The sequence below is a fragment of the Aspergillus vadensis genome, assembly GCF_003184925.1.
Source record: "Aspergillus vadensis CBS 113365 unplaced genomic scaffold BO88scaffold_4, whole genome shotgun sequence".
In the NCBI taxonomy this organism is placed as follows: Eukaryota; Fungi; Ascomycota; class Eurotiomycetes; order Eurotiales; family Aspergillaceae; genus Aspergillus; species Aspergillus vadensis.
In genome coordinates this window covers 419,478-443,526 of record NW_020292042.1, presented here as the reverse complement: position 1 = coordinate 443,526, position 24,049 = coordinate 419,478, and the positions used below count along the sequence as shown (strand labels likewise).

General features: G+C 51.6%; 9 protein-coding genes across 9 annotated transcripts; 4 read left to right on the top strand and 5 right to left on the bottom strand.

The window, feature by feature from the left end:
* Positions 1 to 988: 988 nt before the first annotated feature.
* Positions 989 to 2,076, bottom strand: BO88DRAFT_334108 (zinc-dependent alcohol dehydrogenase family protein; the record flags this gene model as incomplete). Its single annotated transcript, XM_025702788.1, has 2 exons — positions 989 to 1,515; positions 1,569 to 2,076. 2 exons carry the CDS (start codon positions 2,074 to 2,076, stop codon positions 989 to 991), a joined length of 1,035 nt encoding a protein of 344 aa, XP_025565869.1.
* Positions 2,077 to 2,690: 614 nt separating this feature from the next.
* Positions 2,691 to 5,241, top strand: BO88DRAFT_333932 (FTFMHR domain-containing protein; the record flags this gene model as incomplete). Its single annotated transcript, XM_025702784.1, has 3 exons — positions 2,691 to 2,787; positions 2,845 to 2,896; positions 2,952 to 5,241. 3 exons carry the CDS (start codon positions 2,691 to 2,693, stop codon positions 5,239 to 5,241), a joined length of 2,439 nt encoding a protein of 812 aa, XP_025565868.1.
* A 60-nt stretch (positions 5,242 to 5,301) lies between these two features.
* Positions 5,302 to 6,758, bottom strand: BO88DRAFT_412195 (FAD-binding oxidoreductase; the record flags this gene model as incomplete). Its single annotated transcript, XM_025708076.1, has 5 exons — positions 5,302 to 5,859; positions 5,923 to 6,072; positions 6,129 to 6,266; positions 6,319 to 6,380; positions 6,404 to 6,758. The coding sequence occupies 5 exons, from the start codon at positions 6,756 to 6,758 to the stop codon at positions 5,302 to 5,304; spliced, it is 1,263 nt and encodes a 420-aa protein (XP_025565867.1).
* A 3,159-nt stretch (positions 6,759 to 9,917) lies between these two features.
* On the top strand, positions 9,918 to 10,721 carry BO88DRAFT_450685 (uncharacterized protein; the record flags this gene model as incomplete). Its single annotated transcript, XM_025710586.1, has 1 exon — positions 9,918 to 10,721. The coding sequence occupies one exon, from the start codon at positions 9,918 to 9,920 to the stop codon at positions 10,719 to 10,721; it is 804 nt and encodes a 267-aa protein (XP_025565866.1).
* Positions 10,722 to 12,106: 1,385 nt separating this feature from the next.
* On the top strand, positions 12,107 to 12,592 carry BO88DRAFT_205728 (uncharacterized protein). Its single transcript, XM_025701891.1, has one exon. It carries the CDS (start codon positions 12,167 to 12,169, stop codon positions 12,449 to 12,451), a length of 285 nt encoding a protein of 94 aa, XP_025565865.1. The 5' UTR covers positions 12,107 to 12,166; the 3' UTR covers positions 12,452 to 12,592.
* Positions 12,593 to 13,269: 677 nt separating this feature from the next.
* BO88DRAFT_359751 (GMC family oxidoreductase) lies at positions 13,270 to 15,088 on the bottom strand (the record flags this gene model as incomplete). Its single annotated transcript, XM_025703833.1, has 1 exon — positions 13,270 to 15,088. One exon carries the CDS (start codon positions 15,086 to 15,088, stop codon positions 13,274 to 13,276), a length of 1,815 nt encoding a protein of 604 aa, XP_025565864.1. The 3' UTR covers positions 13,270 to 13,273.
* A 1,090-nt stretch (positions 15,089 to 16,178) lies between these two features.
* BO88DRAFT_433040 (putative isomerase YbhE) lies at positions 16,179 to 17,762 on the top strand. The gene is made up of 3 exons (XM_025709396.1): positions 16,179 to 16,694; positions 16,746 to 17,238; positions 17,313 to 17,762. The coding sequence occupies exons 1-3, from the start codon at positions 16,312 to 16,314 to the stop codon at positions 17,631 to 17,633; spliced, it is 1,197 nt and encodes a 398-aa protein (XP_025565863.1). The 5' UTR covers positions 16,179 to 16,311; the 3' UTR covers positions 17,634 to 17,762.
* Positions 17,763 to 17,901: 139 nt separating this feature from the next.
* BO88DRAFT_205691 (transcription factor domain-containing protein) lies at positions 17,902 to 20,571 on the bottom strand. Its single transcript, XM_025701890.1, has 3 exons — positions 20,446 to 20,571; positions 20,340 to 20,394; positions 17,902 to 20,277 (listed from the first exon to the last, which is right to left on the bottom strand). Exons 1-3 carry the CDS (start codon positions 20,531 to 20,533, stop codon positions 18,138 to 18,140), a joined length of 2,283 nt encoding a protein of 760 aa, XP_025565862.1. The 5' UTR covers positions 20,534 to 20,571; the 3' UTR covers positions 17,902 to 18,137.
* A 666-nt stretch (positions 20,572 to 21,237) lies between these two features.
* BO88DRAFT_205688 (uncharacterized protein) lies at positions 21,238 to 22,681 on the bottom strand. The gene has a single exon (XM_025701889.1). The coding sequence runs from the start codon at positions 22,440 to 22,442 to the stop codon at positions 21,396 to 21,398; it is 1,047 nt and encodes a 348-aa protein (XP_025565861.1). The 5' UTR covers positions 22,443 to 22,681; the 3' UTR covers positions 21,238 to 21,395.
* Between the last annotated feature and the right edge of the window lie 1,368 nt (positions 22,682 to 24,049).

Sequence of the window (24,049 nt, the reverse complement as noted above, 5' to 3'; positions counted from 1 at the left end):
CTCTTCCTTTAGTACACCCCTACAATGTCTGTAGCTGCAACAGAGAAGCGACCGGAGATCATCGAGATCGCCCGGGATCTGAATCATGTTCCCATGTGCGAGGAATACGAGCGCATGATCTCCGGCATGCTGTAGGAGACCTCATGCCATGTGCAATGCATGCATCACCTAACAGTCTCTTAGGTATAATCCCATCGTTCCCCGGTTGATGGAAGCTCGTCATCGGGCCCGCGGAGTCACTCAGGACTACAACAACCTAGATGCGAAATCCGTGTCGTACGAGAAGATCGCAGACGTGCGATTTGAGCTGCTGCAACAGGTGGTGGGGAGAGTCGGCTCTGGAACCTTTGTGGAACCCCCATTCAATCCAGACTACGGCTGTAACATTGTCATTGGCCGTGATTGCTTCATCAACTTCAAGTGAGATCACCCGTACATGCGGCAAGCGTTGTCGCTAACAAAAACCAGCTTCACTGCCCTCGACACCAGCTTGATCATCATCGGCGACCGCGTGCAGTTTGGCCCCAACGTCAACCTCTTCACGGCTGGACATGACGTCAGTGTACTCTCGCGCCGCAAGTTTGTCGAATTTGGCCATCCCATTCGCATCGGCGATGATTGCTGGATCGGCGGCAACGTTGTCATCTTGCCTGGGGTGACCATTGGCGAGGGCTCAACTATCGGTGCGGGTTCCGTCGTCACTAAGGATATTCCTCCTTTCTCTGTGGCCGTGGGAAATCCCTGTCGCGTGCGCAGGACCATCCCGTCGGCAGAGGAGGAGGAGCAGGACCCGAACAATCCTTACCGGAATATGGTGCGCGAAGATAGACAATAGACTGATACAGGTTAGGTGATTGGGATTCTATATATGACTGACCAGTCAAACCCATTTCTGAAATTCTGTTCATGTAGACCAACTATAGCAATCATTCCCTATTATATACAAACATCTCATTTATTTACCGTCCACCATAACCCTGTGCTCAGCTCAAAATTCAATGCAGACCTTGCCAACATGCTGCCCACTAGCCAGGTAGCCATAGGCCTCGACCACCTGGTCACGACTGAACTTGAACGTCTTCTCGACCGGCACGGGAAGATTCCGGTTTCCAATGAAACGCACCGCTTCTTCCAGCAGCTGCTTGGATCCCACCATAATACCACGAACCACGGCGCCCTTGCCAATAGCCAATGCAGCAACGTTCGGCATTTCCTCCTGGGAAGCCTGAGCTAGGAAACCAATCACCGCAATAGTGCCACCGTACGCGACGGCGTCGAGTGACTGCTTGATGGTCCCTGCTCCTCCGTTTTCGAAAATGTAATCTGCACCTTGGCCGTTCGTAACCTTCTGCACCTCAGCAGCCCAGTTGGGCGTTTTCTTATAGTTGATAGTATGGTCAACTCCATACTTCTCCTTGACATGCTGGAGTTTCTCGTCAGAGGATGAGGTGATGATAGTAGTCGCGCCGGCCGCCTTGGCCAGGACAAGACCTGTGATAGACACTCCACCGGTTCCTAAACAGATCAGATACTGCAACAACCAAGAGGAATTATGCATGACAACATACCCAAGAAAAGCACCGACTGACCTGGGCGCAGAGGTACGTTCCCATACAGAGCATTCCACGCCGTAACTCCGGTGCACACGACACCCGCCCACTGGGCATAACTCAACTTCGAAGACTCGGGGATCTTAATCACAGCGTGTGCAGGCACAGAGAAGTATTCCCGCATGACACCGTCAACGGGACCACCCATGCCCCAATGCCAGCTCCTCATGGGGCCGTATGTAGTAGCGAGGTCAAAATTGACGATAACCTTGTCTCCCTGCTGCAGTCCGGAGACACCCTCACCGACCTCGACGATGTCACCGGCAGCATCAGAGCCTGGCACGACCTGATCCTTGACTGGGAAGGGATATTGGCCGGTTGAGATGGCAATGTCACGGAAGTTCAGGGCAACACTGCGGACTTTGATGAGAACTTCATGCTTGCCGGCGGAGGGGATGGCTTCTTGGTGTTGGACCAGCTTGTCCCAGGAATCGCGGGCGGAAAGACGAAGAACAGTCTGGGACATGTTGATATATGTTTGTAGGTGTAGCAAGAGTTGTCTGTAGTCCTGAGTGATGGTACTAATATTTTTGCGATAGCACGATTCTTCTCGGTGTTGTTTTTATGTCTTCGATTATGAGGTCTAGTTACCAGTCTACAGTCGGCCACATTATATATTTATTTTGTTGTCGTATTTCTGCCCCAACTGGTATGCCCATAACGGTTGCGATGCGAGTTAACATTATTATTAATCGAGAATTAGTACAGAACACCATCATATTAAGCTTGATATTATTCTAATGAGTGCCACATTCTAAGACGTGGCTATCAGGAGGGTTGTCGTTGGGGTCAAAATGATACCTTCATAATGCGGCGATTGGGGCAGAAATTAAGGTACTTTTTGACCCACACACCAGTTAGATTATTGGGGAAATTATGATCTCATTGAGAACCAGTAACCAATAAAAACATCCCAATCAACCGAATGCATGGGGCCATTCGGCCTGCTGACTCATCTCTAACACTGTCCTCCTTTTCTGCCCCGATTCTGCTCCAATTTCTGCCCCAAAATGTGCCCCGAACTACCATCCCAACCCTTCCCATCATCGGTATCCAAGCATCATTTCCATCCCACTCTGAATGGCGCCAGGAAGACCCAAACTTCATATCCCCCCGTGTACCTTCTGTGGTAAGATCTTTAATCGGTCGCACCACCTGCGGCGACATGAGCGGATTCGTAAGTGGCCCTTCACCGCATAACCCTCCAATTCGGTTGACACTGACCTTATTGTAGATACCCAGGAAAAGCCGTTCCAATGTCACTGCGGCCGTGCATTTGCCAGACAGTAAGCCATTATCATGTAACAGCACCATTGAAAATGTCCTGCCAACATATTGAAGAGACCTTCTGAGGCGCCATGACCGGGTATCCCACTCGTCCACTGGACTCCAGTCGCCTCCAGAGAAATCACCCAACACTGGGTCTTCGAGCGCTGGTCCGGATCAAGTCGATCCAAACAACTCGTCCCTACCTGTCACTGCAGGCTTGGATAATGTCGTCTCGGCGCCGAATTTGTCTGCTTCGACAGTCCCATTTCCGAGTATAACCACTCCGACCGCATGGGACGAGCCATCCCAGGCACTTCCTGCTTTCTTTCCACCCCCACTGGAAAGCTTCCCCGAAATGGAGTTGGGGCAGGACCCAATATCCGATAACTTTGCCTTTGCATTTCCCAACTTTGTCCCCTCTCAATTCCTCAACACTGAGATCTCTCTCTCAGATCTACTCGAGCAGTTTCCCGCACAGGGGCCGGAGGCTCAGGGACAACGGCCGTCTTCAACGCCAGCTGGTCCGCCCGCTGCCTCTCCCGACGACACAACAGACTACCCTGGTGACTTGCCTGATCCTAAGTACCGGTTACAGCGACGATTGCCATCGCTAGATGATCAGCCGCACAAAAGTGGCCTGGATGCGCAGCTCGACGCGGCAGGATGTCCGTGGGCAATCTCCGCTGTCGCTTACAAGGTCATCGTGGACAAATTGACCGCGAAGCGGACCGCCTTGGGTGAGTTTTTATTACCATCCAGGTGCGCTCTCGTGCGGTATCTGGAAGGCTTTTTCCGAGGCTTTCATGATCACCTTCCGTTCCTGCATGTGCCGACATTCCGCGCAGAGACTGTTGAACTGGAGCTCCTCCTTGCGATGGCGGCTGTCGGAGCCTTGCACCGATTCGAGCATCACAAGGGTCACCAATTGTACATTGCAGCGAGGTCCTTGATCGATCAGAACACACAGGATCGTCGTCGCAGGTTGGTTAGCCAGTTAGTCGGCCGTTCGCCAGGTTCTGCAGCGTATGCTAGTACTTTTTCAGACAGTCGCCGCAATTCGAGAAACCCAGCCAGTGCAAATGACATGGCTGAAGACAACACCAGTGAACTTCAGCGAGCACAAGCCTTGATCGTTCTGACAGCCATGAGCTCCTGGGGTGATGAAGTACTTGCGCAGGATAGTCTAGCGATGAGCAGCCAGTTGGCGGTGCTCGTGCGGACTCTGGGAATCCAAGAAACGGACAACTGCGCAGACGCCGAACTGAGCTGGCCGGCGTGGGTGGCACACCAACAGCGGCGACGCACCTTCTTGATCGCATACATCGTTTTTAACCTGCAAAGCATCATCTTCAACATTCCACCGCAAATCCTTACCAGCGAGGTGGCCGTGTGTCTACCCTCCTGCGAATCAGAATGGAGGGCCTCATCACCCGCTGCGTGGGAGCGACATCGCGCCGTGTCCCGGCTACATGAACGCGCATTCACCTCGACGCTCAACGACCTTCTCAACGGAAACGATATTACCAACCATAGTCTCATATCTCCATTTTCCAACTATATCCTCATTCATGGCCTGGTTCAGCGCATCTACTTTGAGCGACAAGCCGCCGGCGGCAGTTTACGCGCCCCGCTCATAGAATCCCTCGAATGTGCACTGAAGCACTGGCAAGCCAGCTGGGAGAGCACCTGGGAGTCCAGTCTGGACCCATACTCTCCCAAGGGACCTTTGGGTTTCAACGCGACCGCACTGCTCCGACTGGCTTACATCCGCTTGAATTGCCGGATAGGGCTCTGCCATGAGCTCCTATCTAGCGATACGTCTCGGCTTAAATCACTCATCACTTCAACACCACCGCTGGACCATATAAGTCGCTCGCCTTCCCTCAATCGCGCTATCCTCCAGTGCATTCACGCGCTGAGTATCCCTGTGCGGGTGGGAATTCCCTACGTCGCGTGTACACAGACCTTGAGTTGGAGCGTGCAACATTCCATTTGTCACCTTGAGTGCGCGGTGCTATTGATACGGTGGATGCAAATGCTAGCGAGTGCGGTGGCAGCACACGGAATTGCAAATTTGCGGGAAGACGAAAGGAAGCTGCTCCACATGGTGGAGTACTTGATTCAAGAGACGAATTGCGTGGAGGAAGAGGACGCCAAGGAGGGAGAAAGCAAAGCGGAGAAGATCCAGCGGCTTGCAAGGATGACCGCGCAGGTATGGACGGAGATATCAAGCGGGATTCATGTCTTCGATCTGGTGCGGAGGATTGGGGAGGCGTTAAGGGGTATTGCGGACGTTATAACAGGGAAAGGGAGTAGTGAGGCATATTATCTCTCGTCTAGCTCTGGAAGTGTAAGACGCTGAGGGACAAGAGTTGGTAAATATCGATTCATACTATCAAATTTATCATAGCACCGCTATGAGTTACTTCAACGCCGGCAGCGCCAACGCAAAGACATTTTGCGGGTCAACCCTCTCCTTCAGCTCACGCACCACATCCGCATTGGTACCAAAAGCCTTTTTGACCGCCTCATCTGGCTTCATACTCGCCAATCTCATCAAAGACACATACGCCGTGGACAGAACATTCCCCTCGTCGACCTGCGCAACCTCCTTTGCCGTCTGAACCGCCCACTCCTCAGATGTGCCCGCATTTTGCACATCCGTAGCACATCCGAGAATCTCAAGCATATAATGAGGCTCCCTCGTTGCAAACACGGAATGCTCGAGTTTGCTTACGTCTTCACCAGCAGACTGTCCCCGCAGCTGATGGATTGAGAGCATCGTGCCCGGATCCGACGGCATCAATGCCACATTCCGCCCAATCACTTCCGCCACGGCCGGGGTGATGCACCGGACGTTATGCGTCTGGAGGGAGCCATAGACAGCTTCTGGGACGAGGGCACCATTACTGGTGAACCAGTCCGGGATAGTTGTAGGGTCGACGGTGCTAATGAGAAGAGGGGCGAGGGAGGAGATTTTCTCGACCCATCATTGGCCCTCTTCGAGGTCAGGATGGCTCCATGTGAAAAGCACAGCGAAAACGCGACCATGAGGACTGTTGAGGGCGGCCTGCTGCAGGGTCACTAAGGGAGGAAGGCCCTCTGTGCTGAGAAAGTCCTCGTAGGCGGCATTGAAGGTGATGATTATTTGGGCTATATCAGTCGAGTCAAAGATGATAGCACCAGCGAGGAACTGTAATTTAAGTATATATCATATATGATATGATTTAGGGAAAGAAGAGAAGATACCTTTGTAAGTGGATAAACCTTGATAGTAACATCAACAATGATGCCGAAGATGCCCCCTGCACCACGGATACCATGCAGGAGAAACTCATCAGTAATAATGATCTTCTTATTAGTATCCACCACCGTGGCTCCCAGTATCTGATCAATATTTAGCCTCTAATGAGACGAAAATGGCCCATAGCCGCTATACATGGCCCAGCTGACATATCTGATGGTAGGGATAGAACCGGTCGGAGTGTCCAGCTTCTCCTTCTAGAGGATACTAGTAAGTTTACCCTGAAGAATATCTTCCTGGACTGTAGCTGATTGATGATCCTGGGCGATAGTAACGGTCGTCAAGGCGCGCAGGTTGATGAGGAGGGCGCCATCTACAATGGAGTGACCCTCGAGATTGTGGCCGCCCGAGCGAACGGTAAAGGGTACGGCATTGGACTTGGTGAATTTGACGACCGCTGCAACATCTGCGGCAGACTGGGGCTGCACGATGGCCAGCGGACGGGCGTTGATGCCGGCGATCCACCCCCGGCTGGCTGTGAGCACATACTCGGGGGAGGTGGGCGGGATGTAGCCAATGCTGGGGTGTGAGAGGAGAAAGGCCTCCAGGGCTGTTACTTGTGCGGAGCCGGTCATGGCGATAACAATATTGCTTTCTAGCAAAAGGGGATGAGTACTGAACGAAAGAAGTGTTCATGATTGATTTATAAGAAATAAAAGAGGGGTCGTGTTAGGCTATCCGGCGGCTGACTGCCATGCAGTCATCAATTAGTTAGTATATTGCATAAGGTTGGCTGGGACATGCGGACCGTTGTTCCATATCTCACCTCATCATCCCCGGCATCGTAGATGCTATATTGTGTATTCAACCCTCTGAATTCCATTGTGGTGCCACCTTGTTCCAAGTCAAATCAAACCCCGCCCTCCAATAAGCTGAACCTGAACTTTTCCTGGTGCAGTTAATACTGGGTTGGCATCAGCACTACTGGGTAGTAGATTGCTCGGACCTCGCCCCTGTTGTCCATGATTGGTCGATCCGTCTGCCCGGAGGAACTTTGGTAGGGTTTTTGTGGGTCACTGAATTCGTTGAATCTTTTGGGGCTGTTGCAGCCTTGTAACTCGGTATGTGAATGGATGTCTGTCGGTATATTAGTGCATAATATACATTAGGATTCTTAATACCTCGATGTGTAATATATCCGAGACCTATTATTCAGCTGGCTGTGCTTTTAGATCCGCTATGCGCGGAGCAGTTCTTGTTACTAGAAATGAGGCTCCCTGACTCAGATCCCCGGGGATTTCTCTTTGGATAACCACGAGATACATTGGGGATGGGTACCCTAAAATGCATTGCACGTTACATGCGAAAAAGATAGTAGTTCAGGTGGGTAGGATAAATTCATACGCGGCAATTGGGAAATCACGTGGGATGCGTTTCCGTTTATTGCACTTGTCCTGAACAATAGCTGTTGAATGCTCATGACAAATATCGCTCGGCTCTACAGCTTGTGTTAACAGTATGTAAAAAGAGGGCAAAAGGTGTAAAGGAAAGAGAAACTGCATGTGCATGGACAATAAACTATCTGCGTCAGCGTGAAGAAGCATATCCGTCCAAAGAAGAATTCTATTCTCTGGAGAGCGGATCTCGGCTGAAGCTGGCTACTCTGGCACGGTTCTAGCATCAACTGACAGTGACAAGAAGTGATAATATAAGCTAATCAAAGATTCTGCCAAGCTTCAAGGCATCCAAGCACATATGCGAAAGTGGGCATATAACAGTCCCTGAAACGGATCCACGGCCGGTTGACCTGAAAATGAGCATGGCCAAGACTTACCAGGCAAATTAAAGACAACTTCGGACTTGCACTACATACGCTAGCTGTGATTGATGTCTCACCTTAGTTCCAACGACATGGGCGTATACTAACCCGCTGTGCGGGGATTTGTCGCCCTCCGTCGTAGAAGCTGCAGTATATCGTTTTGGTCTGCTGAGAATTCATACCTATTCTGTGAGATAACCCTGCAATGTCGAGCGCATGAGTTGCCCACAGGAGCGACACTGCCCTACACGGTGTCACTTCTTGTCGCAGCTTCCCCTTGTGCGGGACCGCGGTAGCCGAGCTAACCCTAGGCGCGAGCAATAGACTCGACTCGACAACCTACTCGGCCGGAAGCAGTCGCATGTTCAGAACCGAAAAATGCCACGAGCCAAGGGCACTTCGTTCTTGATCCAGAGGCATGCTTTGCCTACTTTGAAGTACTCGAGTGGCATTCATTGTGGAGCAAAATGTAGTCAGCGGAAGTTCGGAAAACTACTAAACTGATAGGAGTAACTTGTAACGCCCCAAAACATGGATAAGCTCACAACCGTCATCAAGCCTGCATCGTTCCTACGTCAGTAGCGTAGTCCTTGCCGCTTTCACCGATCATTTTGCTCTGTGGACCCTCGTTGCCGGAGTGATACCTTGGAGGGTTAACTGGTGCGCAGATCCGTCAGTCTCAAACCTCTAGCCGAAGATGATCGGCAGGAGGCCACGCCAGCTTTCCCCATCAACAGTCAGAAGTGTATCGCTACCACAGCCGCCACCCCGACCTCCCAAAACAAGCTCCAATGAGGGCCCCTTGACCTCATGTGGCTGGGACCCTTCGTCTTTGCATCATTCTGCGTTTCAGGGCAGGGCTGACTACTGCCTGGTCCCTTATTGCAACACCCTGAAGAGCGACAGGATCCAAGCGCTTTAGGTAGGCACCACGAAGTCATGACACATGTTCGAATAACTGATATGCTATCCACTGTCTTCAAAGAACATGGTATCTGCGTCGAAATTAAGTTAGCCGGAGGCTTGCATTCGGGGAAAAATGTTCGCGCAGCATCGCTACCACGCCGGCGACATGATGAATGACAGTTCTCCTACTACTTTTGAACCGGCATTACCTAAACAGAATAGAAATCCACGATTCCAGCCTTGCAGGTCGTCCGGAGAAATCAAAATTGTGGACACTGTTGAGTCAATGTGACCAACACGGCCGAACAGTTAGCTTCAGCCCAAGTCTGGCCCAGGCACAGGGGAAGAGCAGCGGCGTCTCGCTTCCATTGTAGACAGGATTGTCCCGAGACGTCTCTCTGATTGGATATAGATTATCGATCTGATATCCCACGACCAGCCTGCTCCAGGGATGGCTGGAGGGATGATCGACACAGCCTGTTCTGGTCCCACCTTCAAGTGCCGATCGGTCACAGACAACTCACAAGGGACCCAGATACAGCAGGAAACGTGCAGTGTGGCTGGTACAATGATACAACATGAAATCCCCTCAGGCAATACTGAAACTGTGGTGACTTCACTGAGATTCCCTGATCTTGTGGATGGCCGCCATATCACCTCCACGTCACAATATTCCCTCAAACGCTGTCAGTGCCCCTTGCACTGGCTTCAAAGCTTAGATTATGGGCATCCAGCAAGAAAGTAGTCCAATTGGCTTGATCATGAGCCGTCCTCGCTGATCGCTCCACTCGGCAACTGAGGACCTGGAGTGGCCTAACCTCGCAAGCAAACCCCCATGGTACCTGAACGGTGCCGAACTCGGAGAGAACCTACCAGGTGCTCTGTAACCTGTTCACCTCCCACGTTGAACGATGATCCTTCCTCAAGGTGTATGGCTAGGCGTTTCAGGGCAGTTGGGCACATTATAAAAGAATCTCTCTGTCCGCTCCTTGAGATACCATCCTCACAGCTCAATCACTCTGGAATCAACCCTCAAAAGCCATTCTCTCTTTCATATCTTAATATCAATATGAAGCTTACCGGAGCTGTCTTGGCCAGCCTTGTCGGCTGCGTCGCTGCCCTGCCCCCGGCGCCTTTCTTCAACGGCCCTCCTCCCCCTCCCTCTGGCTCTGTGGCGCCCGCTCCTGAGGAATCTTCTTTCCCTCCGCCTCCTCCCAGCTCCGTCTCCGGTGCTCCTCCCTCCGCGACTCCCGAGCCCTACGAGAAGCGTCAGTTCGGTGGCCATTTCGGTGGCCCCCAGCCTTCCGGTCCCCCTGCTGGTCCCTCCGGTTCTTTCGGCCCCGCCCCCTCCGGCTCCCCTGAAGGATTCGGTAGGCGTCAGTTCGATGGCTTTGGCGGCTTCGGTGGTCCCTTCGACTCCGCTCCCTCCGCTACCCCCTCCGCCTTCCCCGGAGCCGGCTTCGGCTTCGAGGAGCGTCAGTTCCCCGGTCCCGCTGCGTCCGCCCCCGCTGGCCCCCCTCCCTCCGGTACTCCTTCTCCTTTCCCATTCGGTGACTTCGGTGGCTTCGATAAGCGTCAGTTCGGTGGCCCCGTCCAGTCTGCCCCCGCGGGTGCTCCTTCTGGTGCCCCCGGTCCCGCCCCCTCTGAGGGCCCCGGAGGCTTCGGTGGCTTCGGAGGCTTCAAGCGCCAGTTCGGATCTCCTGCAGAGGGGCACGAGCAGGGCCCTCATGGCCAGGCTCCTCCCTTCCCCAGTGGTGTCCCTTCCTTCGCTCCTTCTCCGGTCCCTACCCCTTCGGGTGCCATTGAGGAGCGCCAGTTCGGTGGATTCCCTACCCCGACTCCTGTCCCCAGCGGCCCCGCTGGTGGCTGGTAAGCATTTCATATCATCGACATGGGACACGGTGATCCACGTGTAGCATAGCGCTTAGGTGTGCTGCAGTAATGGAACTGTATAGTCACTGTGTTGAGTATTAGACTCGCCGTGCTGCGAAGTGTATATTGGTGGACTTGAAGACCTGGGATATATGTGTTATGTTAACTAATTCTGCTTTATGTGTTAATGTCTTTCGTTTATATGGCCTTTGGTCAGAAATGTTCTGTGCATGTTTCTAGAGACTTAGCAACGTAGAACATATCTTGTACATTTTACGATGCGGCTACTGCAATAACTCCCACCAGAGACTGCACCGGAGAATGACAATGGTCGTCTTGGTTGAGACTGGGACCCATAAGCAACAAATTCAATTTAGGAGTTTCACATTTTAAGATCTGTAGCTAGAATGACATCCTAATAGGTCGGACTAATTGAGTGCTCATTGGCGGGTGCCTCTTGGGTCGGGAGCGGGCTGCACGGATGCCCAATCTTATCACCGAAAACACCACACCCTAAATGATCATTCCAGCTTTCTCACCCAGACAAGCCTTCTACAATCAATCACGAACGTTTTTCTTGGCGAATATTGATAGTGTGACATGACTGAAGATTGCCTTCGCAAGTTATCGTCGCCGACGACACAAATTGAAGGCTGAAGATGGCAGCTGAGTGCGCCCGGGCGGTCCCAACACGCAACAGATTGTTTCCTTTGACACGATTGTGTGAAATTGCCCATGAACGCTTCGCTTTTGTATGTAGAGCGTAGTAGCCGTTTTCGCGAAGTGTTTGATGGGACAATGCGGGTAACCGTGGCTCTATAACAGTTGACGAGTTTTGCACATTGTGCGCAACAGTCGTGGAAGCCATTCAGGGCCGAACATATCGGGTTGGGAAGCCGAGAGCGAAACGCTTAAATTATATGTCGGACGCGTTTCTAGTCCACCCTGAGGAACCCCGGCTTAACCATCCAGTATAAACGGGGAGGATCCAAGTATTAGAAGACGACAATCGTCTTCTACAATCTCAGCCCCACCTTTATCAGGCAGATTTATTTGGTCGCGGGATAAACGATGGCAAAATTGATTTTAGCCTTGTGCGTTCCTGGCTATATGAGTGTGACGGCTATGGTCGCGCAGGCAAGCAATCACAGTCCACTAACATCATCCTAATTGATGTTCAAGAGAATCGATTGGTGCGAGAGCATCTGATACTAGATCCCTGGCCTTCAGTTATGTCCGATGGCAAGCAAGGGGACTTCAGACAATGAATGAGAACTATGAGGAACTGCACGAGAAGGGATCTTTGCAACCCGAAGGAAATGATATACCATGTACCATTTCCGATACTGTGCTACTCGTACGCGAGCTCCATGAACGCTACCTATTGGTTTAACGTTTGTGTGTAATGTGCAAAATAGCGAAGCCAAGCACAGCATCATTCAGGCAATGGGACAAATCATTCTCATGCACTTTCAGGCATATTCGCACACTAAGCGGAACAGATGCAAATCATGGCTTACCTGGTGTGTGACCTGGGTCGAGACTTCACTTACTCGGCGGCCACCGAGGAAAAAAGACCACAATGAAGAACACTTTCCAATTTGTTCTTGGGCGGGCTGGATATGTCCTATACAATATGTCTCCATTGATACATATGCCTTTGAATCGCCGTGGCCGAGGGGGATTTATACACCAATCAAAATAACACTTATTGAGTCAAATGGCCATTAAGTGGCTATCTACCAGCCTCCGAATCCTTTTCCTGCCGACTACTTCCGATGGAGCTACATTCTGCCACGGGCACATTCCTCCAAAGCTTGCCTTGTGAAGATAATCCTGTGTTGAAAGGGCGCAGCATTCTGCATTTCCATACAAGGTATTGTCCGGCCACTGGATTTCCCTACGAATAGCTCCCTGACTGTGTAGACCATGATGGTTCAACTCATACGCCGTTCTTTAACGCCCATGGCGTGCCGTGTGGTATCCTTGTCGGTAAAACACCATCAAATCTGAGTCGTCTACTTCCTAAATGCAGGTACGTGTTTTTGTGCTCTGCAAAGGTTTTACGCCGAAGCTCTGGGGTGAGAAATGATACAGTCGTTTGGATCGAACTCGAGTTTGACGAGTTCACTCGCGTCCCATTCTTCCTTCCTTTATATCCCTGTAATGGGCTCTAGGAAACAGTTGCTCTAACTATAATTACATGGGAAGCATTCGAGAGCGCAGCCGGAGTGGGAGGACATCCTCCTAGCGTAAGCTGATGATTAGAGGCTCAGAAGCAAGGGAAGCCACCTTAGGCGTTTCAGGCGGTCATACTCATCTAATTAATGAAGGCTCTATGGATCCATGTGACGAATAATGCTATCGGATTCGTATGTGCCTATGTGTGCGAATTATGTGATAGTAATTGCAATAAGCGAACGTCTATTCATGTTATCCTGTCTATGTAATCTATCCAATCTAGCGATTCTATCATAACACCCTACCATCTGAATAGGACACCTAACATCCTCAGTCTAAGTAAGTCCTCTGCCATCCCTACAATACCTCTCACTACATGGAAGCGTAGTCCTCCAAGATGGCATCGGCAATCTTCAAAGCCATGGCGTAGAAAACGGTCATAACATGGGACGACATCTGCGTAGGGGGAATAGAGCCATCAATGACCCGGAGTCCTTGAACACCATACACACGGGCAGCATTGTCGACAACACCGCCCATCTCCTTCGGCATCATGGAGCAAGTACCCACACCATGGTAGTTAGGGCGGAAGTTGTACGGGATATACTCAACCCAGGCACTCAGGTCGGCATCATACGCGAGGTTGTCACCGGGAATAGTCTCTCCAGCAAAGTAAGTCTGCATGGCACCGGAGTTGGAGATGTTGCGGGCCAGCTGGGTAGCGGCAGCCTGACCGAGCAGGTCGAGCTCGTTGAGGAAGTACTGAGGGTCGTAGGCGAAAAGGCGGAGGTAGGGGTCCTTGTCGAGGATGTGGACGTATCCTCTAGTGAAGGGCAGAAGATCCCACACATCGAAGCTGGCCACTCCAGCCGTGTCGAGGAAGAGTTCCGAGTATGCGACGTTGTGGTTGACGATCCAGTCGCGGTAGTTCTCGTACTGGATGAGCAAGGCGGTGGTGTTGTGGAATCCGCCACGGGCGACGGCCTCTTCGGCCCACTGCTCCAGCTTGGTGTTGAGCAGCTCGTGAGCCTTTTCAGCGTAGTCGCCAAAGGTCTCGTTGAAGGTAGCGAACCAAGCGGCCTGTCCCTGTCCGGCACCGGCGGAGGTGATGCGTGAGCGGACGGTAGAAGTGGTCTGGTCCTGGAGGTTGAGACCGACGGGCAGTTCAACGACGGTGTCAATTCCAAGGGGTTCCAGAATGGACTTCATTCCGATACCGGAATATTCGAGGATGGTGGGAGAGACAGCGGAGCCAGCGGCCAGGAGAACCTCGTGCTTAGCGTAGACGTTGTGGGTGTTGCCCTTGTGGGTGCCAAATTCCACGCCAACGGCACGAGGGGTGGTAGCGTTCTGGTTGAGCAGGACCTTTCCAACATATTGTCCCGTCAGGACTTGCAGGTTGGGACGCTGGTAGTTGGGGAGGAGCCATTCGCGAGCGGCATCAGAGCGCACTTGGTCTTCGTGCAAGGTGTTGGGGAACATGGACACACCATGGGGGTCACCGCATCCCAAGTCCTTCTTGGTGGGAACGCCCCTGTCTTCGACAGCGCTCATGAGAGCACTGACGATGGGGGAATAGTCATCACCGGTATCGCGGGGCCCGGCGTGGACAGTACCATTGAGACCATGGCAGGATGCATTGAAGTAGTGGCCGGCAGCAATCTGTTTGGCATTTGGTGCGCGAGCACGCTCAGCCTGGAGGGAGTAGGCGGCCACGTTGTCCCAGTTCCAGCCCTCATTTCCGAAGACGGTCTCCCATGAGTCAACTTGTGCCTTGTGGGGGCGAGTCCAGGTGCCACCGTTGACCAGGGTAGAGCCACCGAGACCATTTCCGGAGCGGATCAGCGCAGTCTGATTGTTGGTGGCGAGCTCGACAGTCTCGTAGGCGTGGTCCACACTGCTGCCAAAAATGTCACCGTAATCGTTCAGGTCCTCAATGATAGGACCCCTGTCAGACTCGTAGGAGCCGCTTTCGATGACAAGCACAGTGATATCGGGGTTCTCCGTCAGACGGGCAGCAGTGGTGAGTCCCGTCAGACCTCCACCAGCGATGATGTAGTCGACAGTGCGGCCGGCAACATCCTTGGGGTCAGTCAGGAGGCTGGCTTCAATGCCATTGCTCCTGATGTAGTGTGGGAGGGCCGCAGCGAGGGAGACCACAAGCGAGCTCACAAAAAGAGTTTGCATGATGGCAGATGATGGGAGAATGAGAGATGAAAGGCTGGTTGCTGCTCAGAAGGTGACAGGAGGACCGAACCAGGTTATTTATACGCTCGAGTCAACGGTCCAGAACCAAGTTGTTCAATAATCCAATTCCTCTGCTTTCCAACAAGCCATCCTCATATTGCATACTGATAGGGGCTGTGAGCTGAATCTCATCCTCCGCGTGCTCAGCCGTCGGCATCCCGAACACATTAATCCGAAGCCATTATCCTGGATAGTAAAGAAGCGAATCCTTAGGCAGGTGGGGCGCAGAATTGGCGTCCTGATCCTTTGCCTCTCTCATTCTGTAGAGGCTGTGTCCTGCTCGTAGTGCCCAGTTGGCCCCATAATAGCTCACGGCCTAATGCTGACGATAGGCAGCCTCGTGGATGAGGAACTATACGAATCCTAGACGCAAATCATCATGGCGCCAAGGGCTACCGACTTTCGGCATGCCGAGAACACCGAATTCTAAGTTCTGCCCTTCCCGATTCGTACTCCGGTCAACCCTCGCCAAGTGCACAAACCATAGGGTCCTCGTCATGCTTTCAATGGAAAGCCTATAGTGTTTGGCATGTTCTCCACGGGGAGAGGGGCAATAGGAGAGTTTATTTGGACAGCCTGCCCACGTGCAAACTCACCACCAAGGTCAAGACAGGCAGTGCCGGTTTCAGGGTGATCAAACTAACCATTCTTCAGGTACCTGCAGTGTCCCGTGCACAGTATGATCTACGGACCGTCAGCGGGAACCATGGATCGTACTCATAATGCCGGTAGGTGGGCCAGGATGATGTACACGAGAGCATAGCATCCGCGCCCAGAAACGCCGTCGGAAACTAGCAGCCAGCCGAGCGCCAATTAGAGGGTCAATTGGGCTCATGAAGGAAGGGACTGTCTCACCGTGGAGCCTCTGCTATCCCTGCTTGGCGATAGTGCACTTATTCTTCACGCAGGTCTGCAGCCAAGACATAGGCAGCCAGTTCTAGTTAAAACCGGCGCTTATCACCCAGACACTCCCTCGGGTTCTGGAACTCACCTGCTTGCAAATCACCTCGTTTACCAATCCCGCCGTGTCCAGACTCTCTCCTTCAACAAGGTCGTTGACAAATTCCACCACCCAATTCTTCAGTCAGATTGAGTGAACTCTGATCACTTATCAGCGGGCATCGTTACTGCTGTAGAGATACGAGCTGAGTATCCCTGTCACCATGAAATTCAGTGTTGTGCCCCTCCTTTTCGGAGCAACCTCCGCCGTTGCCTCCAGACTTTATGCTGCCTCGTACGCAGGCACCGTGACCACCCTGTCCTTGTCCCAATCCTCCAAAGGACAATATGAGTTGGAAACAGTGGCCCAGTCCACTGACTGTGGTACCAACCCGTCTTGGCTGATGCTGGACCACGACAACCGTGTCCTGTACTGCCTGGACGAAGCTGTTGACTTGGCCAACGGTACCCTGACCTCCTTTGCCATCCGGCCTAATGGCACCCTATCCAAGGTGGTACAGCTGGAGACCATCGCCGGCCCAGTCATGTCGCAGTTCTATTCGGCACCGGGAGTGCCACACCGCAAGTTCTTTGCCGTGGCTCATTAGTAGGTCGATTTTCCCATCTCTACCACTACACTATTAACCTCTCATCACAGTGAGGGATCCGCTGTCACCAGCTACTCCCTTGACCCCGTCAGTGGTGTCTTCAACCGCTCCCAAACCTTCACCTACACCCTTCCGGCCCCCGGTCCCGTCGCAGACAGACAGGACGCCCCCCACTCCCACGGTGTCGTCGTCGACCCGACAGGACGGTTCGTCCTCGTGCCTGATCTCGGTGCTGACCTGATTCGCATCTTCCACATCAACCCTTCTACGGGCCTCCTTGAACCCCAAGCTCCCCTCGTAGCAGCACCTGGCTCCGGTCCTCGTCACGGTGTCTTCTGGACACCTGCGGGAACCACCGCCAAGCAGGCCAAGCACGAAGATGTCGTGTTCTACCTGACATCAGAACTGAACAACCACGTCACCGGCTACAAGGTGACGTATCCATCTAACGGAACCATCTCCTTCACGGAATTCTATACCGCCAACTCCTACGGCGGTGCTGTTCCCCCGAATGGTTCCAAGGTCGCCGAGATTGCCATCTCCGTAAGTCCAAACCCCACCTACTCCTTACTTGGTTGCAAGGAGCAACTAGCTAACAACTGTCGTCCACATTGTAGCCCCAAAACAACCGCCTCGTCGTCAGCAACCGCGACGACAACACTTTCGGCACTAACAACGATTCCATCGCCGTCTTCAACTGCGCTGACGAGACTGGCAGCCGTCCTACCAACGTCACCTTTGGTGGTCTATACCCTGCTTATGGGTCGTCGCCGCGCCAGTTTGAGATGTCGGCACGCAACGAGATGATTGCCGAGGCATTGCAGAATTCCCATGCGGTGGGTGTGACGAAGTGGAATGGAAAGACCGGAAAGCCGGTGCCGCTTGTTGCGTACAAGTCTCTGGTTGGTGAGGTGGTCTCCGTTGTTTGGGATGAGTAGGCAATGCCTTAGTTGGTTAGTTGTTTGGTGCATGTGGGAATGCACTTAGTTTGGTGTGGTATTTCAGGGTATGCTGCGAAGGGGACACTCCTGTCGTTTATTGACTTTCTTTCTTGGTTAATGGCCCTCAGTGGTGAAGTCGAATTCATACGAGTGATAGGAATACACGACCAGTCAATGTCAAGAAGAGGTCTTGTAGCCAAAGGAAGCTCGTAGACAGCCACTAGTCATCTCTCGTAGTCCTATTAAGATATTTGACCTTGGTAATCCTCAGGTAGAGCAGCCTATACCTAAGGAAAGGGTATATACAGTAAGGGCATATTCCACACGGTCGCAACGAGGTGGAACCTTTGTAAGGTCTGAAGGTTTACTTCGCGCACATTTCATGCAGTCATCGCCAAAATCCACCGGCCACAGCGCGAATTATTCCTTTTGAAAGTGTTGCTAGCAAGTCCAACTCCCTAGTAACCACCTCAAAGGTGGGCGCCACTGAGAATACCACGCTCACTCATCACTCTCCAAGATATCGGCATATCTGTTGAGAGAACTTCCAATCAGATTCACCAACTGCCAGATATAATCAGCCGTAAACAGCCTGGCCCATAACCTGGTGACAGTAGCACTGAGACGAGTGTTGTTAGCAAGTAGCCATTCCCGAGACACTCCATGCTGGGCTTCCATGACCATTTCCAGCACGAATTCCAGTAACTTGTTTTCTTGTTCAGTCAAACTCGGCTCTGGATTGGGTATCGTGGCCACCTCGAGCCACTTCGCGAGTAGCACAGCACATTCCAGGGAGCATAATGCGTACTGGTTTGACCATGATACGACGAGGGTACGGGCGACGTAGTTGATGCCCAGTTTAATGGGCGTACTAAGTGCATGGGCGCAGTGTAACGCAGCTCGAGTGAGACGGTCGCTCCTCTGTACGGATAGGTTATTCTTGAGCGATCGGGCAACCTCATCCGGATTCCATGTTTCCAGTCGACGGGCGGAGCTGAAATCAGCATTGAGTCGGATATACGCCAGACGGAGGAGGGCAGTGGACGTGAAAGATACTGGACCGTGGGGATTGAAAGGATCGATTGAGGATTCTTGGTTGTGCTCCCAGCATTGACACCAGAGTTCCAGAGCTTGCTCTAAGGAAGTAATCACGGACGGAGACAGAAAGCTTCCGTTGGAGACAGGGAGCCTGCTAGCCTTTTGGATTAACCAGATGTTCTGGATCATCGCGTGTATGAGCACGTATCCTCCCAGAGAAGAGAAACTCTCCAAACTGGTCTTTGCTGCACCAGTGTGAGTGAATAATGAGTTCATCGCGTCTTGTAATTTTGGCTCCCCGCGGCTTTGACTGCGCTCTTCCAGCCACTGGCTCGCGCTTGTTGCTGTCCATTCTCGCTCAGTGCAGGGTAAGTCCAGCGTCAGCTCCTCGGTCAGGATTAGCGGCGGAATGTCAAACACGATCGTGTGGACACTGAAGAAACAGAACACAATAAGCTTTGTCCGTTTGACCATCTCATAGCGGATCCAGCTTTCCCATGACCCATCTTGAGCCGGTAAGTCATTGAGGCCTCCTTGCCGAAGAAGAGTCTCCATGAAACTTCGAATATACAACGCTTCGTGATGAGGCGGGTCGCGCTCAAACCAACACGAAACAGATATGAGCAGCAATAGCGCTTGCACCGTCTCAATGATATCTTGGCCTCTGGATACCGGGTCCACCGGACCCTCGGTCTGCGGACTTAGACAACCCCATTGCAAGTCCCTTCGGACGTGCTCGAGGGTCACAGCCTTGGCCACTTTGTAAAGGCTCATACTTGTTTCGGGTTCCCGGCAATATTGGGCACCCACGGAAGCCATACCAAAAATTAAATGCAGAGGCAAGGAATCAACATCGAGGGTGGGTGGATGCATGAAAGGATAATGGCAGTGAAAGTTGGTCATGTAAGCGCTGATGCATCTGGACAGGGCATGTCGAGATGGTGTGTAGGGATTGGGGACAACATTTGAGTAACTCGATAACTCGGCGACGATGCGATCACGGCATTGCGCGGTAACCGAGATAGGTGCACTCGGGTCGCGGGTCTTGTAAGGCGTATGAGCTCCTTCGGGCTGAAGCGAAGGTAGCTGTGTTCCATGTCTGGGAAGGATGGAGCTGGAGGGGGTCGTAACCTCATTGTTGGTCTTCGCAACAGGTTGGCTGTACTCTGATGCGGAGTCGAAGTGGAACGCGGGGAAAAGTGGAAGGGGCTGATAGGTAGGTGAGAATGGATGGCTGGGAAGCGGGATACTATCGAGAAAGGTCGTAAAATCATCACCGTCATAAGAGGTTACCGGTCCATAACCGACGAATGGCTCATTGAAGCCAGCAGATCCTGGAGGTCCTTGTCCGGATGGATTGGAAGTGGCTATCGAATGGCCCTGCACGGAGGCAGCCAGGCCGGGAGTGAACTGCTCATGAGGACCTGGGAGTAGGGCCTGTGGGCCTGGTATGGTGGCAGGCGTAGGATGATCAGTTACCGCGGAGGCCAGGACATTAAGACCATCAAAGACTTGGGGAGATGCCACGGAAGGCGATGATGTTGTTCCTTGGCCAGGAGCGGCGTCACTGTGGGCCAGACGTTCATGGCGGGCCAGAAGGTCTCTGTGGGCGAGATAACTCAGTAAATGCTGGTGGAGAAGTCAAGTAGGGGGAATTTGCCGTACTTTCGCGTGAATGACTTGGGGCATTGGGTGCAGAGATACGGCTTTTCCTTGGTATCTGGGGGAAACGGGGTCAATAGGAATCTCCAAATATAGGCGGGGATCATACGCGACCGGTCATGGCGTTGGAGATGTTCCAACCGAGCAAAGGTTCGGGAACATCGCTGGCATTGATATTGCTTGGAAGGCTTCACCATCACTAGGCCGGTGATTAGCCCGCTGAAGAGTTGCACAACAGGCAGGTTAACTAGCTCAAGGTGATGGTGATGATGATGCATTGCAGCTGAGAATCGCAAAGCAACCCAACCGAGTGCCAAGCCTCGGCTAGAATGCCGACACCCAGAGGCAGACTTGCCGCTTTGGGTTACTCTGCGGCCTCGGGGAGGACGGGCGCCACTCCGGTGGTTTGATCTTATCGCATCTACTACAAGATCGGACTATAACAAACATCTATAGTGTAAACTGGTATATATGTAACATTTATGGACTTATAGAAAATCTGTTGCTTAATGTACAAAGCCTGTTCAGGGTAACCAGTATATTCTGTGTAGTGTTCATTATTGCTGTCGAGGATGGTGTGCTACTGCCGAGATATATTTCTTCCGTTCCCATATATATACTGCTTGATCGTTCTCCTGCGTTTCCCGGTCAATGTTATGAGAGGATGGCCGATCGGAGCATAGAATTCGGACAGTGACCTGAGAGCTCCCGATTCCAAAATATCTTTTAGATTGGTGGCTCATCACAGGATTGCTAGGTACGCCCTTCTTTGTCTGAGCAGAATTTCGGGACCCGACTTGCTCTCTCTAGGAGCGCTCTCTTAGTATCCTTTTGTCTGCATAAACTATGACAAAGATCTTCAGGCGTCATGAGGGATCTGATTTGTAGGTGGCACCTGCACGATTATCGCGGTTTCCAGGTAACAGTCCACTATTTGAGTGAGACTAAACATCAGATTCAACCGGAAACCTCCACCAAGAAATCATTCGATATTCCTAGCGCTTTTTGTTCCAAGATGGCTGCCACAATATAGTTTTGGAACTGCTCAAATATAGCTCCTTATGTTGGATGCACCGAACCCTGGTCTTGTGGGGATCCGCTGGAATCCGATTGCTTCCTGGTATATTGTATGATCTTGGACATTTTCTTCTCAGCGGAGATAGTGAAGTCGCGTCTCACTCTGCTGGCCACGCTAGCCCAAGCGCAATGCCTAGGATGGAAATGGCGGGCAGAAGTAGTATTGGGCTCGGTTTGTTGGTTGATATCCCAAAGATTCCTCGACGAACTTTCTGCATCCAAATTGCCCGAATTTGATGTGTGAGAGTGGTACACGAATGTAACCAGTTGATTTAGGATGTCGAACTCGAGCTTCAGCTTAACACTGTATATGAACCCCTTTACTGCCGTTTGCGCCGCATACCGACCCGCCCATTCAAGGACCAGAATCGCGATGTCCAAAAATATGACGATGATATTCATGAGAATCAGGTGTAGCATCAGCCTCCGCGCAGCCTCTCGGTGTGTCCCTTCCAAGACCTCATCTTCCGAGCGAAGCAATCTGAACGTCTCGTATACGTAGACGCCGGATATTATGGATTCCTGAATAAAGAAAACGGTCACTTGGATTCGTTCGTATATGGCATACGGCAGCACGAATCTGTCGGAGGTCGAGGAATTCGCGCCGTAGCATAGAATGACAGTTGGGATCTGAAGTAGTAAGACATCGCAGACGATCATGCCAAGGATGAACCGAAGCATAATATGATGTCGCACGACAAGATGAAGACGAGAGTACAGCACCATCGACTGGCCGGTGACCATCGCACACCAGCCGACCACAATCAGCGTGACGTAGAAGTAGGATATGGCATTGTCGACGAGGTTAAAGTCTTTGAGGATAAACCCGATAGAGTAAACGGCGATGCCCCAAGTAGCGACCACGAAGCTCCAGAAGTAAAGTCCCTTGCGGCGCTTGAACGTCAGCAAGAGAATGAAGGTCAGCTCCACAACATTATAGAGAGCGATGGAGAGGAAAGAGGTGATGACGTAGGTAACGGGACGTGACAGCTGGGAGCCCACTCTGCTCCCTATGTCATCTAGCCACATGTTGTTCACAGAGAGCAACAGGCCGTTAGCTCTCTTGATTGCAAGATCTCTCCATCTGTGCCTTGTAGAAGGTTGTCACGAAGGAATGTATGCCATAGTATTCCCTGTATACCTAGGATAGACGGATCATAGATTTATTGCTTCTTGTCCTGCTCAAACCTGTCAGAAAATTTCAGAGGGCCTGATAGGCCATGTTGTGCCGTTGTTCCCTGGCTTCAGCGAAGCTTTTTGATATGGTCCCAGCCGAGTAAGGTTGAGCAGCAGCACAGGAGTGGCAGAAGATCGGTGACACTAGTTGGACCAGACGACGTAGATCATTTCGAAATGGGATTTTTGTTTCACTCAGGCCACCAGAACTTGCAATCTTTATTACCGCAGGGCTTTCACCGCAGAGACATCTGTTTGAAGGATAGCACTTAGTCTGTTGACAGTACTTAAACTCGATCTACCTTCCTTCTTTCTACCAGTTTAGTATTATATGATCATCACAGGTTCTTTGGTACATGTTTTCATGCAGGAAGGAACGCATAATGTATCCGTCAAATCATACATCACAATCTTCATCATCACATACGATCTAAATCGCAGAATGACACTGCCACATTGCCTCAGGTGCGGGATGTCTCGTACCCATGGTGGGACTTTCGGAACCAAAGGAACAACTTCTTAGCCTGTATTCAATTTGACACCCCCCAGTTACTTTAATTCGCCCCATATTGAAAGGGAGAGGAGTCTGTCGGCCTTGAGGCATATCAAAGGCTTCATGACGGTAGAGAACGCAAAAATAGTGTCGACTATTCACCCTATTCCATATCCTGGATAAATTCCTAGTTCATCGATTATCTAGTCAGAATTGGCCGTGATGTGGAATTGGTGCTGAATATTGTCTACAGCATCCCGGGTGCGATCATGACAGCGCGGGATAGAATTCGCCACCATGAAGTCTAATCGTGATGTCAGTGAACCATAACATTTCACACCTAGTGAGCATTAGCCAATTATGTAGGTCGATTCAAGTGTGCTGGCAACTCACCACTCAAATAGCTTTCAATGAGCATGCTAAAATTACACTAGATCCATGGGCAGACTGAGCAACTACCAATTTCCCTTTGAGGATTATAGAGGCAAGGCTGCTGCCAAGGAGGGTCTTGCGAGGTGTTGTGCGAGGCATATATAATGCAGCTTCGCTTATAGCATACGGACTGTTTCAGATATAAGAGGATTCGTTGTGTCAAAGCTATTGTAAGACGTTATCCTCATTAGCTATGGATCGCTCACATAAGCACCCAGTTTGTCTTCGGGAATTATGCGGGAATACTTACATGGCCATATTGCTTTTACAGAAGAGTAGCCAATTACGAAGTCAGTAACATGTTGCTACAAATTAACCTTGACAGCCGAGTATATTCACTAGTAGTTCATATGCCAAAGTCCCCGAGCCATCACCAGGAAATATGCCGAAGTCGGATACTTATGAGTATTAAAACATTGCTCAACAATGTTGTAGATTACCTCATGTCTGCGTCTGTGTATGAGTAAACGGGTGCTTCCTATGCTTCACTCTTGCGATATTGGGGTTGATCGTCAACGTATCAACCCGTTTTATA

Excerpts from the sequence above, each read along its gene's own strand:
- BO88DRAFT_205728 (XM_025701891.1), top strand. The coding sequence starts at position 12,167 with ATGGGACAAATCATTCTCATGCACTTTCAGGCATATTCGCACACTAAG.
- BO88DRAFT_433040 (XM_025709396.1), top strand. The coding sequence starts at position 16,312 with ATGAAATTCAGTGTTGTGCCCCTCCTTTTCGGAGCAACCTCCGCCGTT. Across the intron at positions 16,695-16,745 it reads TTCTTTGCCGTGGCTCATTA|TGAGGGATCCGCTGTCACCA; the intron begins GTAGGTCGATTT and ends CTCTCATCACAG. Across the intron at positions 17,239-17,312 it reads TCGCCGAGATTGCCATCTCC|CCCCAAAACAACCGCCTCGT; the intron begins GTAAGTCCAAAC and ends TCCACATTGTAG.
- BO88DRAFT_205691 (XM_025701890.1), bottom strand. The coding sequence starts at position 20,533 with ATGGTGAAGCCTTCCAAGCAATATCAATGCCAGCGATGTTCCCGAACC. Across the intron at positions 20,395-20,445 it reads CCAACGCCATGACCGGTCGC|ATACCAAGGAAAAGCCGTAT; the intron begins GTATGATCCCCG and ends CGTTTCCCCCAG. Across the intron at positions 20,278-20,339 it reads CCCAAGTCATTCACGCGAAA|AGACCTTCTGGCCCGCCATG; the intron begins GTACGGCAAATT and ends TCTCGCCCACAG.
- BO88DRAFT_205688 (XM_025701889.1), bottom strand. The coding sequence starts at position 22,442 with ATGTGGCTAGATGACATAGGGAGCAGAGTGGGCTCCCAGCTGTCACGT.